This window comes from Sinohyriopsis cumingii, chromosome 5 (genome assembly GCF_028554795.1).
Source record: "Sinohyriopsis cumingii isolate HCF-2022 chromosome 5, ASM2855479v2, whole genome shotgun sequence".
In the NCBI taxonomy this organism is placed as follows: Eukaryota; Metazoa; Mollusca; class Bivalvia; order Unionida; family Unionidae; genus Sinohyriopsis; species Sinohyriopsis cumingii.
Genome location: NC_142965.1, coordinates 94,328,434 through 94,346,104, shown reverse-complemented (window position 1 = coordinate 94,346,104; position 17,671 = coordinate 94,328,434). Strand labels below are relative to the sequence as shown.

The following is a 17,671-nucleotide window of genomic DNA, read 5'->3' as shown; positions in this document are numbered from 1 at the left end:
TACTCTGTTAAACAATATCTTAGGCGGACATGCTTATCGTCTTACCATGAGAGAAATACCGCATGTAGTGTAATGTTTTAGAACACCACAACAATATTTCCTAACTAATGGATGTATGTCATACCCCTGTCATAGTTCTGTCTTTGACCTCACGTTTACAGGACCATACGACTGTTTTACATGGTCTCTGTAACATCAAGCCCCTTTAAAATCACAGAATTTGTTCGAGGGAAAGCAAAGAAACAATTTCGCTCTATATTTTGTAATACATATTAATTGTGAAAAATGTACATGAAGTTCACAAACCTCCTGCATATGTAAAGATGTAAAAGCATAATTGGATTTCTAAATGGTTACTAGCGTGGGGATGTCAATTTTTGTTCATGTAAACTACAATTGAGAATATTTACGTAAAATATTTTAATAAGGGTCTCAAATTAAACCACAATAAACCATGAGACATAATGTTTGCCTTTTCAGCCCTTTTTCCAATAAAGGTTTCAGTTTATTACGATTTATGACCGAAACAAAATTAATTAGACGTTGCTGTGATTTCAATAACTATCTCTTAAAACATATAAATTTTTAGGTTTTTTTTAGACTCAGACATTGAAAACGATTCCTGGTTCCCATTTTATCTTCAGTATAAACAAATGGAAATTTTTTAATCAGACGTTCAACTGTGTCTACAAAAGATAATTGTAAACATACTATCTTTAATGGTGGCCGACAATGACAGTGATAGTAAAGTAATTGAACCAATATATATTGTACAACAAGTATCCATTCTTGTGTAGAACAGGCATAAAACCTGTATGCAACATATTATATATGATACACAATCAATAACATAGATCTTCCTTTCATTAACTGTAGGTATTGAAAAAGATCTTGCAGCATGGATCATTTCAGCTGTAGGAATTGCCAACACAGTGGGTCGTGTAAGTTTTGGCTTTCTGTCGGACCTGCCGCACGTCAACCGACTCTACCTGTACAGTGCTTCAATGATCATTTGTGGTGGTGCATCCACATTGGTGCCACTCTGTGATGGCTTTCCTCTCCTAATAACATACGCTTGTATTTTTGGGACATTCAGTGGTAAGTATCATTTCAATGTAACATATTATTTGGTCATTCAGCGGTAACCCATTCAAAGTGTTCTAATTTTGTAAAGTTTGCCAAGCACGTGGAGACATTTATTGCTTTCCTAAGTGGGTTTGTGTTATCGTTGTTGTGGCTTTAGATTTTAAAAGTTTGTTTATTTTGTTCCATCCCTCTGAAATAGTAAAGCTTCCTAACACTGGACACAGCTGCATACTTTTCATGTTAACTGCATTCAGTTTTACATTTAGCGTCGTTTCTCTTACATTGTTATTGTTATTGTTGTGGGGTTTAACGCCATTGTTCAGCACACGATAGGCTATACATGGCGGCCAGTATTAATGATGGAGGAAGAACCCGAGAAAACCCTGGGAAAAACCACCGACCCACGAGAAGCTACTGGCAAGCTTTCTCACATACCCACATTGGCCGAATCCTAGACTCGAACCCACGCAGACAGAGGTGAGATGGCAGTGATCTGTAACGGAGAGCGATTTAGACCACTCGGCCACTCGGGGTCCCTTCTCTGACATTGTTTTCAGTGCTGCGTTAGCAATCACCATATATGAAAAAGTGCATTTATTTCAACGACTAATATAAGCAAATGTAACCCGTCACCTCCTTTGTTCTATTCGTTGTTAGCGTTACTTGATGATGTATATGACCATGTTTTATATATTAAAATTACCGTATATGCTCACTTGTAAATTTCGTCCCACCGCAAATCGGGGGTGGCCGAATGATCTAAAGCGCATTTCGTTAGAGATCAATCATACATCTCACATCTTTTCGTGTGAGTTCAAACATCGGTTCGACCAATGTGGGTATGTGGAAAAGTTTGCCAGTACCATCCTCTCAGTCGTGGCTCTTTTCTGGGTCTTCCAGTGTTCTTACCCCACATAATATACTAGTCATCATGTACAGCCTGTCTTGTATAGAACAATGGTTTTTAACCCCACAAAACCAAACCCAAGCCAACTGCAAACTGCACAAATCAATATCTGCTGTCAAATAATGCACAGCAGATCTAGGTCTATGCCGTTTGGTAGGATTAGTCAGTAGAATAAGCAATACTGACCCTGACTATGTGACTTCATATCAAGGATTATGTTGTCTACAATTGGTTTTGTAAAACTAAAGTCACGATATTATGAATTATCAATGCCTAATGCAGTTACACTCATAATCCACACGGAGGATATCAATAACTTGGTGTGTATATGATATGGTCCGTTTAAAAATATCGTTATGACGATCTCTATTAGTGAAATACACTTAAATATTGCGACTAATATTTGATACACTTAAACTAATGACGTACACGAAGAGGTTATTCACAATGTGTACAAAAATAGTTTCTGTATTTTGTAATGTTTCTGTTTGTTTCCATTTGTTTATACATTATGACCAAGAGACTCGTCTCGTTTGTAAATGGTCATTGATTAGCGAAGTCTCAACTGAGCTGAAACACAAATAACTAAACACACAAATCTTTATCCTTCACAATTTAATGAACATGACTATTATATACTATTCCCTTAACATTCCTAACATTATCTGTGTCAGTGTTTTCCGTCAGTAGTAAATTGTAACACTCTGCCTTGTATAGTGTTTGAAAATGTCAAGCTAATAAATGAAAATTTCTTTTTTGTCTTGATATTGTGATTGCTTTATGGGTTTTTGCTTTAAAATTAATTTAGCTGGAGATATCAATTATCTGCAGCTGAATATCATTGAACTGTTTCATCTAGGTGTGACAATCACTCTAACCTCTGTAGTATTGGTCGACATAGTGGGAATAGACTTATTGTCCGAAGCATTTGGGATCATCAACATGGTGTCAGGAGTTACCTCCCTTGCTGGGCCACCTCTTGCAGGTATGGTCAAAGTACATAAAAATGAAAAATTGTATTTATAAACCACTCATATTCCTACTACACTTTGAAAGGAGAGAGTCCAAAAACTTGCACAGCTTTGCACGATTTCATTATGTGGCACAAGAATCGAAACAGATGCCATATATGCTCATGTACAACTTGAATCCAGTTGCAAAGAGCATTGATCTTAATTCACGTTCAGCTGGCACAGCAACATGATATGTCAGCGAAGCTTTCATCATTGTACGGTCAGAAAGAAGTATTAAACACCGTGATTTAATACAGGAAGTAAAATAATGAATTAAGTTTATTTTCAAACTTAAAGTACATAAATTGCAAATAACCTATAACATTCATATGAACTGTACTTTTATCACATCATGTTTTTGTCGGTGCTTATCACAAATTAGCAAGCATCACTGAAGCATCTATAAATGTATTAGAAAAATCGAAAACTTGGAATTTAGAGAACAAGAAACAAAATTTATTTTCCAAAGATAAGTGAATGGTTTTTGTTGTTGTTGCTGATGTTAATGCAATGACGTAAATGTACGACTGAGAACAAAATGGAAAGACCAACCCAGGCAAATGGATCTGTCCCGGTCGCTATAAATTCTAAAACCATCTTGACACCTAGTATCTCACCCAACTCGATTAGTTAAATATGTTATTAATACATATAATATTAGGCAGCAAAAGGAAAATTAATTTTTTTCCAGACTTTATCAGGAAATCATGTTTTTATAATGCTTGGACCATTAACAGGCTGTACTATTTTAGGTTTTCAGGGATTTCAGTGTGAAAACTGAATCCAAAATTATGATTATCTTTGTTTTTTGAGAGGTTGTATGTAGCTCAAAAGATCTGATTATGACTGTAATTTATGTACTTGCTTATTGACCAGCTGATATTATTTACATTGCCCGGGCTATCCATGATTCAAAGAAACGAAAACATACATAGGTATTTGTTTGTGTTCTTTCACTAGTATTTCAGCATTTGCTCCCAGGCAAAAATCATCACACATATTAAAAGCTTGTAAAAAATACCCGAGACCAACAGCTGACTGATTTATCAAATATTCATAGCATGAAGATCATTGACCCTTTCTAAAAATACCATATACAAAAAGGTATGTTGGTGAACGACTTTGTTCGGCAAGATAACAGTTAGTGAGATCACATAATTTCCCACGTTAAAAAGCCTGCATGGTTGATTTTATGGCAGGTCATATTGGAATGGCAACAACCTGGCCGCTCCACTGGCTATACTAATAGGATTATCTAGGTAGTCATATTGATGCATAGTAATTTGTATTGCATGCTCATTTGTTTCTACGTTAACGTCCCTTTGTCAGAATCGTGCAGTATTATTCCATACTGCATTGTTTCATACTGTACTGCACATGTTTCTTAAGGTATCGTGTGTTAAACATGATTGCAAATGTTTAAGTTAGCATACAATTTCTTTGTCATTGTAAATCTTACTTATCATGCACATGCCCATACGACATGTACATTGTGTAAAATCAGTAAATAGAACGTTGTACTCTTCCGTAACCTAATCTTTTCCAGACGGAATATACCATACAGCGAAATAAGGGGAATTCACCCTCCCATAGGGTGATTTCTGTAAAGATCCAATTTCTAACTCTAGCTCATATGATAGCCCTTCTTTTGACTTCAATGATCGTGGTTCAATGATCTTTCAACTGCAATGAGAGCTGCGCAGGTACCATCTACCGCACCACAGGGGCTCTCTCAACTGTTAGCGGACCAGTATAGTCGTGGATCTGAAATTTATCGGGAACGTTTTAGTCTTTTAGACTTTAATATGACTTTTCCATAATTATTTTGGATTGATTTCATAATACAGTAAGTTCCTCTTCAATCTTAAGTCTAATAATATTGATAACTAACTTGTTTGTTAAATGTTACAAAACTTGTTGGTTTTGCTTCTTTCTGTTGCTTTATTTACGGCCATAGAGTTATAAAAATTGGGTTTTCAGCAGATGAGTTCGCACGATGTCTAGTTGGTCCTAAATGAAAATGGATCCTCTTAGACATCTTGAAAATCTTGGTTTGACTCCTACTGAATGATCATCAGATCGAATATCAGTTTTCATTGAAAGACTTACGATGTGGAGTTGATCCTCAATGAAAATTGTGTCAATCAGTAGTCCAATATGGTCACCATGGCCGTCGTCCTGAAAAACGTTGTTATCGCTTTCCTTCCTTAATGAAAAGTCATATCGACATAGGATTTCACACGAAGATCATCTCATGTTGGCTACTTGGTCCTAAATTAGAAGGTTTTTTTTATGCTGCAACAACAGCCATATTTAAAACTCTTTTTGCTAATGCTTCTGAATGAATGTTGATATCAACTTGAGGTTTTCAATAAATACGTCATCCAAACTCAAAAGTGTGCCAATCTGACACCTGATATGGCTGCCATCCGGCAAATCTTATTATTATTATTCCTTCTGAATGGAAAAATATATTGACATATGGATTTCACTCTAAGGCTAATTCTCATGTTTAGCCTGATCATCGTGATGAACTGACCTCAAAATGTGGCTGCCACAAAACATGGTGACAATCTTGTCACTAATTCTTCTGAATTGATGGTCATATTAACAAGGAGTTTTAACCAAAAGGCTTATAATGGTGTCTAGTTTATCCCAAATGGAAACACTACTGATCTTACATTCAACATGGCTACCTCAGTGATTAAGTTGTAAATAATAACAGTCGGTGTTAAAATAATGAAATGGGATTATTTTGAATTATAAGAAGTCTTCTGATGGAAATTCCATGGCACTATGGCCGTCCTTTTAGGCGTTGTAGAAGAGCAAGCAGGGAACTTCCCCTAAATATTTGACAGCATTAGGATAAGCGTGCTGTTGCAATACAAAAAGTTTTCAAAAGTACACATTATCACCATAAAAGTGCAAATGTCAATGAAATGTTATTGAAAGTACATACATTTACTTTTGTATTCTGTGCTTCCCAATTTTATATAATTTTCATATGAAAGCTCATTACAATCTTTAACATAAATAATAGATTTCTTTCTTTTTTTAACTATCCCTTATTGTTACAGTAAAGTCAAAGAGCTTAAGGGGAATCCTTGTTATTTTCTGGGCCTGTTTATGGACATTTTTTGGTTACATTCCTATTTAGAACTTTTCAAAATTCCACTTCCTTTACTTTACCGTCTTTTTTATTGAAATAACTATAATAGATGTATCAAGACATAAAAAGGTCCCAAAAGCCTTTGCAAATAAAATAGGATCTATGCTAGACACTAATAGCTGAGTAAGTTCAGATTTCGCCAGAATAGGGCAAATGTGATGAGAACTGAGTATATAAAGTTAAACATTGTGCCAAACGTAGTAGCGTATTTTAATGTCAAATGTTTAAAAAGCCGATGAAATAGTATAAAATGGTACAATAATGTTAAAATGTTTCTTAAATTGCTTCATAGAGGTTTTATCATAAATATGTAACTTCGAAAATAGTTTGGTGTTAAAAATCAGTTCCTTCAGGAAAAGTCCTGTTTCCATATATTTATGGGGTGAACTATTCAGTGCTGTCATTAATGTTATTAAAGGACTGGATCGGACTAGATTTTAAACGATAGCGGGACCATTAAAGCATATAGGAACTGATGCAAAGCATATTAGTAGATTCAAAACCACCATGGTTTCAGATCATAGCGTATTTTGATGAATAAGACCTTGCATTCAGGAGGGATAATGAGGACAAGATTTTCGAGATGACTATCATGGGTGTCTAAAGTTGATTTCAGATCACTACCATTTTCATTTAGGACCAACTCAACATTATATGAAGTCATTCAGTCCACATGTTAATAGAACCGTTCATTTTGGGGATCAGTTGATGTTAAAGATGGTTGATGCCAGATGCGTTGGGGAATGTCTAATAGAACACTTTATCATTTAGGACCAAGTGAACATAGTAAAACGTCTTTCAGTGAAAATCCATCTTAGATATAACATTCCAATCAAAGGAGTTATAGTAAAACTATTTGCAAGCGTAACCCAACGCCATCCATGGCAACCATACTGGATGTCAGATCATCTTCATTTTCATTTAGGACCAACAACAAAATTACCTGTAGTGAATACTTCATGTCAAAATGACCATATGTTCGGATGGTAAGTGTTTTTAGCATGGCTTGCTCATTTAGAATTACCCAGACCCTGTCATACAATGTGTATGTACAGTTTTTGCCAGTGATCCTAATAGTTTAGGAGATGATATAACAAACATGTGCCCACATTATATGACAGATAGACAAAAGACTATTATAAGTTTCACTAGTAAATAACCTGTATAATTAAAATGAGATGGATGTGTGTGTGTATGTGAGAGCACTTACATTTGCTATGTGGTACATGACCTACATTGTATTCTTCTTAAATTTTGTCATTTTATGGAAATTTCATTCACAACACACATACTTGAATACTAGAATTGAAATATTGTTATAATTCAAGGTCTTAAGGTATATAACAAAAAGAAGCAAAAGCAAGCAAGTTAGCAAAATTCTTAATTAGAAATTGAAAATGTACTAGACACTTACAGTATTGTGAATTAAATCCCAAATAACTTTAAATTCCTATCACAGAATGATATAATATTCTGATTGAGTTCCATCAGTCTTGAACGATATACTGTAGCACAATGATGTAATCCAGAATGTCTTTGAATGAGTTCTCAATAATCACGAAGTAGACTTTTAGTCCCAAACGGCAATGAGCACTTTGTAATTCCAAGAGATGACATAAATAAAAAATTACTCTGAAACAATATCTGAACCAAACTATAAACTCTGATCATTGATTTGTAAAGGCTGATACAAAACAGGAAATAATAATTGTTTACCAATCCTCTATTTAGACGTATTTCAATTGACCTACATCGTAAGAAAATGTCCTGAAAAATTAATCATTTCCATAAAACATTCCACTAACCATTGAACACAAATTTAAGTAAAAATTTTGTTTACCACTTATAATAATGACAGAAATCAGGTATGAAAATCTCTATCTACAATCCTCAATCAAAACGAAGACAAAATTCAGGTACACATCCGAAATTAAATATCCATACCAATATGTACAAAAACTGAAAATAGTTCATACCATTCAGTGTTTCTAAGAAGATGTACGAAAGGGATGAGAGATTTGACAGAGTTTAAGGCTTGTGTTAAGATTTACCTATTGTTGAAAACATTTCTTTTCAATTACAGGTTGGCTTTTTGATGAGACAAGAAGTTATACAATCTCTTTCGTCATGACTGGAATTGTTATTACTATGAGTGGTCTAATACTGTTTATCATTCCATGTATATACAGAAGGCACAGACAAAGAGAATATTGACACCGTGGTTCATCACGTGCAAGCTGCCTGAATATACTCACTCACCTATAATTTGGGTTTTGTCATCGATTCCATTATACTGGATATAATCTGATCTGTTTATCAATTGCATTGTATTTTCAAATACTTAAAACTGATTAGCTATTAGCTGTTGACATTCCAGTTCATTTACATTGTTTTTATTAATAGTGCATGATTATGAAACAACATTGTTATATCTTGCTTCAATTAAAAGACGGATTTATTGCAGTTAATTGACTCGGTGTAACGCTAAACTAATGACAGTAAACTTTCAAGAAAAACAATTCTTGGATTATAACCTTTATTGATAATACCTACCTCATCTTAATACCTTAGGGTCGCTATCATCACCTTACATATGCAGCCATCCCAGTCTAAAACGTTCGGCTGTGCATGCTATACCTAAAAGTTTTCTGTCCACATAGGTGACATTGAGACAGCGATAGCCCTTTCATGTAAGGATTGGTACCGAATACTCTGCATTATTTCAATTACTATTGAAGTTGCTAGTAGGAATTAATTGCTAGTAGATTGAGAGTTTGTATTTTAATTATGACGGGACAAGTGAAATCGAGAAATATAGTTTACGCTAAATATAGGTTTCTTTTTCAAAAACGTTACCCGATCATATCATAATACCCTATGAAAATAAGTAAGATTCCACATCCACGGGCATTAGATCCCCTTATGCAAATAAACCATCTCTGGTTCTGAAAGGCATGTGATAAAGTTTCCAAATTGAAATACCCGGCTGGAACATTGACTACACATAACAGAGATGCGGTTTTATGTAGAACCAGGTAAATGTTCTCCGAAAAATCCAATAGAAGTCATATTGTCATATCCATGTGAAGCTGCTAAAATGACGCGGGTAAGTAACCTTTTGTACTGTGGTCATAGGCCAACCTGGTCTAATTGAGCCTTATGGGATGAAAGATCTCCAAATGAGAAACTTGAGAAAGTTGACTCTGACCTCCATCTCACGGCTTGTATAATCTCAGCTAGGAAAAGGTTGTGTTCAAATGAAATGCTTTTTATGAATGCCTAGATTTTATAATGCATAACAAATTTATTTGATCTTGACTTTCTTCTCACAATGGAGAGCGAATAACACATTTTATTGAGGACGATAGGGTATGAATTGAAATATCAATTTTTCTCCCTTACGGAGGTGAGAACAGACGAGATCTACTTGATGGAACCAACTCATTTGTTATTCATTTTTTTTTAATCTCTCATTCTGTCATGTAGACGAGCATGAGTTAAATAATCCAGGACGGAATGAGATTTCACCACAAACTGATGGTCCATGTGCAGGAGCCTGTACATAGCAGTGAAAGGACGGTCTGTCATGAATGATACAAACCCATCAGGACAGAATTGAAATATGTTTTGTTGACCAGCTTTTGCTTATTCCTTCTGCTGTAGCTAGAACGAGTAGTACGCCATTCCTTGTAAGAGGCAAAACACCATGGTCGAAACAAATAGCACTTTTGGCACAGAGCCAACTCCTTTGGGTGTGTCTAATTAATATTATCCAGAAGATCGGAGACCTTTTGTTTTGTCCTGTTTGATCTTTTACATGATGTAGCATGCCAGAGATTTTGGAACACTAACGTTTTATCGTTATGACAGATAATTTATTCAATTTGAAGAGCCATTTGTAGAAAGTTATTTATTTTGGTATTGATTAAATATGTTCTCGCTGATAGCACATTTTTCACTTTCTTCGTTCACGTCGAAAGTGATCGACATTCTCATCCTTATGATTGTCTCCACTACTTGTTGTGATAACTGTTTGTTCTTGAGGGCTTGTTTAATATGTTCCAGGCATGCATAGTTAACATATCTGGATTTGGATTACACGCCTGTTATCGAGGTTGTTTGAGCAGATACGGAAAATTTTCTATTTTCTTTCGTTGGAACTTCCATTGCCAATTTATTCAGTCATTTATCCATCATTTTCTCACTTAAGGGCTGCAATCAGGAGATAGCACTCTAAGTTTCCGACCTTTCGCAGGATCGTTGGAATCAGAGGTGTCTGAGGGAATGTGTAGGCATCAAAGTATTACGATCTATGGAAAGGAAGATTGTTTATTGCTTGACCTTTGGGTCTTGGACTTAGATACGATGATTTGGAGTTTTGCAATCCGCCTTGCTGGAAATAGATCCACCATCAACTGAAAACCCAAGGGATGAAGCAACCAGTCTGTTTGGTTGTATTGGCTGATTCCTTCATGACAACAAGTGCACGTATACATTTAGTCTGCCAGGAATGTGACGAACTTCTCACGGACTTGTCACTATGGCATCACTGTTTGAAACTCCCAAACAAAATGGAGAAGTATGTGGATTTGTTGTCTTCTTACCTTTTGAGATACTTCACCATAGCAGATTTGCCGGATTTAGTGAGAATGTTCTTTTCATAAACTTCCGACACCAAACGAAACGCTGCATGTCTTTCGGCTTACAATATTGATAAACGATTCTAAGTGGGCCTCACCGATCTGACCTCATAAAACAATGGAAGGAGATATGTACCCGAGTCTGACGTGCTTCCGTCCATATAAACCGTTATCTCCGGAAGGTTTTCACCTGCCATAGGAAAAGTGATGTTTATCCATTTGTTGATTTTGGAACTCATCTTACTGGAGATTGGTATTGTTTGTTCAAATTGGCTGCGTTTTTGGTTTCCATTAGGGAACAGTTTTGTTTGTAATAGTCTCATGACAGGCAACCCGGAACAATCAAATCTGCTGTCGCATGGAATAAACCCAGTGGGTGAAGGGATTCTCAGATGGTGTTTTGAATGAACTGAAGCCACCGTTGAAATGATTTTAAATGCACGTTCTTGAGAGATTCATACTCGTCCGATATTTCGTGGGTAACACTATTTCAAGGCCGAGGAGTTTATATCTTGATCTTAAATGGAAATCATCTAATAATATAGAAGTATGTTGCCCAGATAACTAAATGACATGATCGTGGAGATTGTCCTGAAGTGAGATACTCCTCAGTCCATAATTCTTTTCATGATTCAGGGAATGATTTTGAGACCACAAGGGGTATCCTAAACCGTTAAACTCAGTCCCTAGAGACAAACTGAAAAAACTCATTAGACATGTAGATAAACATCTTGCAGATGTATGCCTGCTGTGAAATACCTTTCATTACTTGTACTTAAAACCCCCCTGGGTGTTTCTTTTTTGAACCATGGTGCCCATATGAATGAACTGAGAGAACATATGACTGGTCGAAGAGTGTAATTAGTCCGATGTTGGAGAAAGGTGTTAATTTCTGGCTTAACAGTGGAGGATGGGTATTGGATGTGATACAATGCCCTTTGAAACATTTTGTTGGGTCTATTTGCAAATTCGTTCTCATTCATCAGTGAAGAAGAGAGGTCTTATTCCCACTAGGATATTTGGTAAGGACGGCGGGATGGTGGTCATTTCATTCTAGAAGGAGCATGTGCTGGAGAGAAACTATGTGCAAATGATCCCCGTCTCTTCATAGCCAGTAAACTATACTAAGCTGCTAACATGTGTAAGCGTTTCAGCCTGACTATCAAATAGCTGAAGTGGATCTAGCAAACTCACAAGTTTATCTGCTAAATGCCCACGAAAACAGCTTGTCCAGTCAAAAATATCAGATAGTACGTATATATTAACCAATGCATATATATATCTTGTTAAACAAGCACATTATCCATAGAGTTATTATAATCGTGTTCCCGACTGTTCCTAAGGTTTATAATATTGCCATATATATATATATATATATATATATATATATATATATATATATATATATGTCTTTCGGCTTACAAACATACAATATATATACAATTGATCCAATTGCACACTACGTAGAACCAGGTCAACTGTCACAATGCGCTGATAAATATGTGTCTGTGCAGTTTGTTAGGAATAACCATTAGAACAAACGGCATTGACCCTGATCTTTGAATTCATTTTATAATGGCAGATAAGGACATATGATGTTTGCAGCTAGACGCCGAAATGTACTGAATGTATCTACATAATTTTAAAATAAATCTTGTTGATATCTCTGTCTTCTGTATGAAGTTTTTTTAAAGCATAAGCCACATTTTCATGAATATAAGTGAAAATGCGTTTTTTAAATAAAATTTATGTATGTGCAAAGCTCTACTAATTATACAAGTGTATGAAAATTTCAAAGAGATCGGAATGTGAACTGTGGCGAATACCACACCGTTTATTTCAGTTAGAAATCAACAAGATGACTTTTTATTTTAATTTAAAAACAAGAGACTAAAATATACCTGATATTTTTCACCTGATTAGTTGTCATACGTCATCTAGTAAATGAAAATTCAAATTGAAACTGTGGAGAGGAAAGAAACGTTTTTGAGCAAATAGTTACTATAATCTCTATTAGTATTGGTGTAATTGATCTTTTTAGGTGATATACGTTCAGACTCACTTTCCCAACATAAAGCACAAGTCATTTATACAACAACATCGTAAATTTGTTTTCTACCCTGACGCCCCGGCCCAAATTCATAACACAGAAATTATTCGTACCTCGAATTTCAAGTACATACTCTTAAATGTCATTACAAGTTGAATTACTTCATGCAGTCATTATGGTTTCCCAGATCTGTCTTTACCCACTTGGTGCCCAACAACTTAGAAACCATCAAGATCTGTACGTGTTATATAATCAGCATCGTTCTCTTGGGACTTGGCTCCATTTCATAATTTACAAACAATCCATGTGATGTTTTAGAAAAACTTAATGTTTTGTTATAGACCGGAACATTTGTGGGATGGTCTGTTGTTACTCTTTCCCTTAGCACATGTCTGTGATTGCTACTTCTCCTTAACTACCTGGATAATCACGATGAAACTTTCCAAACACATCATCGCATGGTCTATTTGGTGCTAAAATAAATCCAATAGGGTCATCACAGTGGCCATCTAGAAAATCTTGTTATCACTACATGTCCTAAATAGATGATTTTCATCAGCATGGAGTTTCGACTAAAATACCTCCGATGAAGTTTAGCTTGTCCTAAAATGTATGGGTCCCCTATAAAACATATTGTTTTACGTCCACTACTAATCTCCCCCCCCCCCATTTGGCAGAGGTTACTTGGGCAGATTAATAGCCACTATAAGCACATAAACAAACCACATTGAGCTGACACCAGATGAACACGCGATCTCGTGATCGCACATGCACATCGAAATCGACGTTATAATTTAGAACAGGTGACCTAACTACTCATTGCAATGCAAACTCGGTTGGTATCTTTTGCGAAAAAATCCTTTTTTAATTTTTAAAAACTCACCAAATTACAGATAATCATAAACACATGTAATGAATTAAATCTAGGAACTTTTACCATATAAACTTGTCTGAATAATGCATTTTAAAAAAGATCTCTTCCTGAATTTAACAGTATAGATGCCCTTTTCTGTACCCGCTATATGACTTTTCCCTATTAATAAACATAGCATGATATGGACTTCACTACTTGCAATAAAGGTGCGTGCATGGGTAAAGCTTTATTAGAATGTACATTGGAGTTAAAAAGGGACAGCCTCTATAAGGAAAAGGGACATTGGCTTCCATTATTCCTTGTTGTGACTGAGTGCAGGTGGCATAACATAATACAAATGTCACTGCTAAGCAAGCACGTATAAAAGACAAAAGTTTCATTAAAATATATCTTCATTGGTTTCAAGTTATACTCATACATGGACAAAGGTATTACATTTTCCCATGATGTGACATTGACCTAAATGCAGAGGTCATGTCTATTTTATGTGACATGCCATTTACACATACTATATAAAATTGATTCAATCTCCTTCAAATATCTGCATAATCATAAAATTAAATTTCCTCTTGCAATGACCTCAATCTATCGGCAAGGATGTGTCTATTAGAAGAGTATTGACAACCATAAGCAAGTCCGTCTGCATCATGACAATATAGCATGCATCAATAGTCTGAAACTATATAAGCATGTTTTGTTTGATGCAAGACATTATAGCATATATAAACAATATATAGCAAGCCCATATTTGCAGAAATTTGTATGAATCGTTGCTGAAATATATTGAAGGATAGGTTGAATTGTCGGAACAAACTGAAAAGACGTGTATGACTCATACTATTTGTGTTTATATATAATATGTTATAGCTTTATCGTAAGTGGTGCAAGATTTATATTGTTGACAAACAAATAAAATTTAAACAGGAACTGTACGTGGTGGCATATCGTATACTGCACACCATCTGGTCATGATCTATGTCAGAGCAAATGTTAATGAAACCCTCTTCATATGTTCTAATGTTAGGAGTTAAAGACCCAAATGCTAGAGACAATACCATAACATAATATAATCAACTTTCATTTAAAAAACAAATTGCTCTTCGTCCTGTTTCTTCCGTCTGACTATAAGGAGAATCTAAGTTTTAACAATAGAAGTTAGGTACACTAAAAAAAAATAAAAACAGTCTTTTGTTGATAAGATGATAGGGTCCCTAATCTGATCTATGTTATTAATCCTGGACCATAGATAAACACATGGATGTTTATCGATATGACTTTGCTTATATGTCTCTTATACGTTACCGATCCTCATATCTAAATAATCGTAAGGGGACATGGTATTACTAATGTCCCCCAGACTGCCCAGACCAATTACAACACCATACTGAGACTATTTTGAGTCTAACTGCAAACAAAAAAGATCTAGATCTGCATTTGCATAATGCGCCAGCAGATCAGGGTATATGCTTTTGTGTATAATGATTGCTCCTAAGAAACTGCTTACACGATCTGCTGGTGTACTATGTGACGACAGATCTGGGTCTGTTAACTTCACTTACAAGCATATATAAGGCATGTATGGTCAGTCTACAGAGGTAGGCTGTTTACAAAGGATATTTAACTGTCAATAACCTATTCATATCTTTCATAACCTACGCACAACTTTGATATAGCATTGTTCCCAGTAATAACCTGTTTATACCTTTGATATATTATTGCTACCAGTGATAACCTGTTCATGCCTTTGATATATTATTGCTACCAGTGATAACCTGTTTATACCTTTGATATAATATTGTTACCAGTGATAACCTGTTCATGCCTTTGATATATTATTGCTACCAGTGATAACCTGTTTATACCTTTGATATAATATTGCTACCAGTGATAACCTGTTCATAGCTTTGATATATTATTGCTACCAGTGATAACCTGTTTATACCTTTGATACAGTATTGCTACCAGTGATAACCTGTTCATACCTCTCATAAAGTATTTCTGAAGAGTGATATAGTATGCATGGTATCCCAGAGCTTTTAATTGTTACTTGGCATGGTGAATATTAAATATGTTGCTTTAGCATCATGAGCTCCACCTGAGTCTCACTCTCTTTATTGAATGGCGAAGAAATTCCATTCAGTGACATAACACTGATGTCATTTACCAAATTGGAAAAGTCACAAATTATTTCTGCCCCTTAGAACATTATTAAACAATTCCTAATGTAAAGAGTATATAACGAAATTGTTACATAACTTACATAAAGTACAAAGTCAAGATTTATTTTTAATTTTTTACAATATTTATATTAGATAAGGAAAATACTTTTCAAGTATTTATTGGAGGGCAGTTTTGTGATATGGGTTAGGCATCAATAATGTCAATCAATGGGACAAAGATCTTGAATAGCTTGTGACACGATTTAAATTAGATGGATTCAAATTAAATATTGTATTAAGTATTATAACTAATATATATTTATGGATAAGATTTATTTATTGATCTTTCGATTTAAGCAAATATTAGGCTTTTTCTCATGGACACATTTTCAAACTGGAATATTTATCGTATGATGCCAACCTATCGATGTCAATTTGCAAAATAGTAACTATGTACAATACAGGCTTTAAGTAATCTTGATTTTCGGACATATTTTCAAATAAATAATGTAAAACTAGGGAAGTAATCTTATAACTACAACTACGGAAGGGCGTATTAGGTAGTATATGCCATTTTTGTTTTCAAATACCAGTTATTTGCATTAAGGAACGAAAACTATAAATTATCATGTTTGGTATATCTGAACATTAGTGTAAAAAAAGCATTACCAACCGTCCCACAACTTAGGGTCTGTTAATACAAATTCTTCAGACAACACAAGAAAGGCCTCCATAAACGCATGGTGTATAAAAACTAGGAGCCAAGTTGATACATTGACATGCTTCATTAAACAGTGTGTATCACTCAGTGCAGTTAAGCATTAAAGAACCTAGCCATTCTTGATCCAAAATTGTAATTTTGCTATAATTACTGCAACTTGCATTCGCTCTCTAGACTTTAAATTGCATTAATTGCAAAACAATTATGAACCTATTTTACCACAAATGAGCGAAACGATTACAGACCCTGTGAAGAAGAGTGGGACTACCAAAAATACTGTTAAGGCAAAAAAAAAAAATTAAAACAATTGACGAGTCCTAATTATCCATGTGTTTTTGTGGCAATTGGCTATAGCAGCAGGGAGGGCGAACCATACAAAATGTAGAAGGTTCCAAATGTCGAAATAAACCCTCCACAAGGAGGGGTTTTCAACCGGAAATAACGTCGACTACGTTTCAAGAGGAACCCTTGGAGATAAACCTCCTTGGGAGGTCCTCCTGAGTTAGTCCAAATACGGTTTCTGGTTGAAAAACCTATTAATGGCGCTTCGATTACAAAAAATGAACCAATTCGTTGTCGTCGCCCTCCCTGCTGCTATGAATTAAATTTTTTTATCAAGACCAACTCGATACCGTGTTCTAGGATCGTGTAAGTTTATTGTTATAAATCCATGTGGGGTTATTTTAGCACGACTAAAGAAATTTTTTAATTTATTTATGTCCATATCGCCGCTACACCAGGTCTGATGAATATTTCGTAACGTGTGAGTATCAACTCCGTTAAACACAGTAAGAATATTACAGTTATCCCTGATCACTTTAGGAATTTGTGTATACCGCTGGGTTACATAAATCACATGTGTTTTTGTGTCTGCCTCTGGAAAATATCCTAGCTGGATTTGATTGTTTATCCAACCTTACATCATCGTAAACAACTAAATTGTTAATTGACCCATCAATATCATCAGTACTTGGCGCTTCATTAATGTCAGTTATAAATTCAACAACATCATCGCCGTTTTCATTTAACGATTTTGCACTTTCATTAAAATC

At 35.1% G+C, this 17,671-nt stretch overlaps 1 protein-coding gene across 2 annotated transcripts in view; it reads left to right on the top strand.

Moving 5' to 3' along the window:
• Positions 1–12,478, top strand: part of LOC149799791 (monocarboxylate transporter 12-like) — a 32,088-nt gene extending 19,610 nt beyond the window's left edge. The window contains exons 5-7 of one of the 2 annotated variants that reach the window (XM_089959174.1): positions 877–1,098; positions 2,853–2,978; positions 8,259–12,478. In XM_089959174.1, the coding sequence (XP_089815300.1) occupies positions 877–1,098; positions 2,853–2,978; positions 8,259–8,389 (479 nt within the window). In that variant the 3' untranslated portion in view covers positions 8,390–12,478. The remainder of the gene's footprint in view (positions 1–876; positions 1,099–2,852; positions 2,979–8,258) is intronic. The other variant, XM_089959175.1, reaches the window with a different exon arrangement.
• Positions 12,479–17,671: the final 5,193 nt, after the last annotated feature.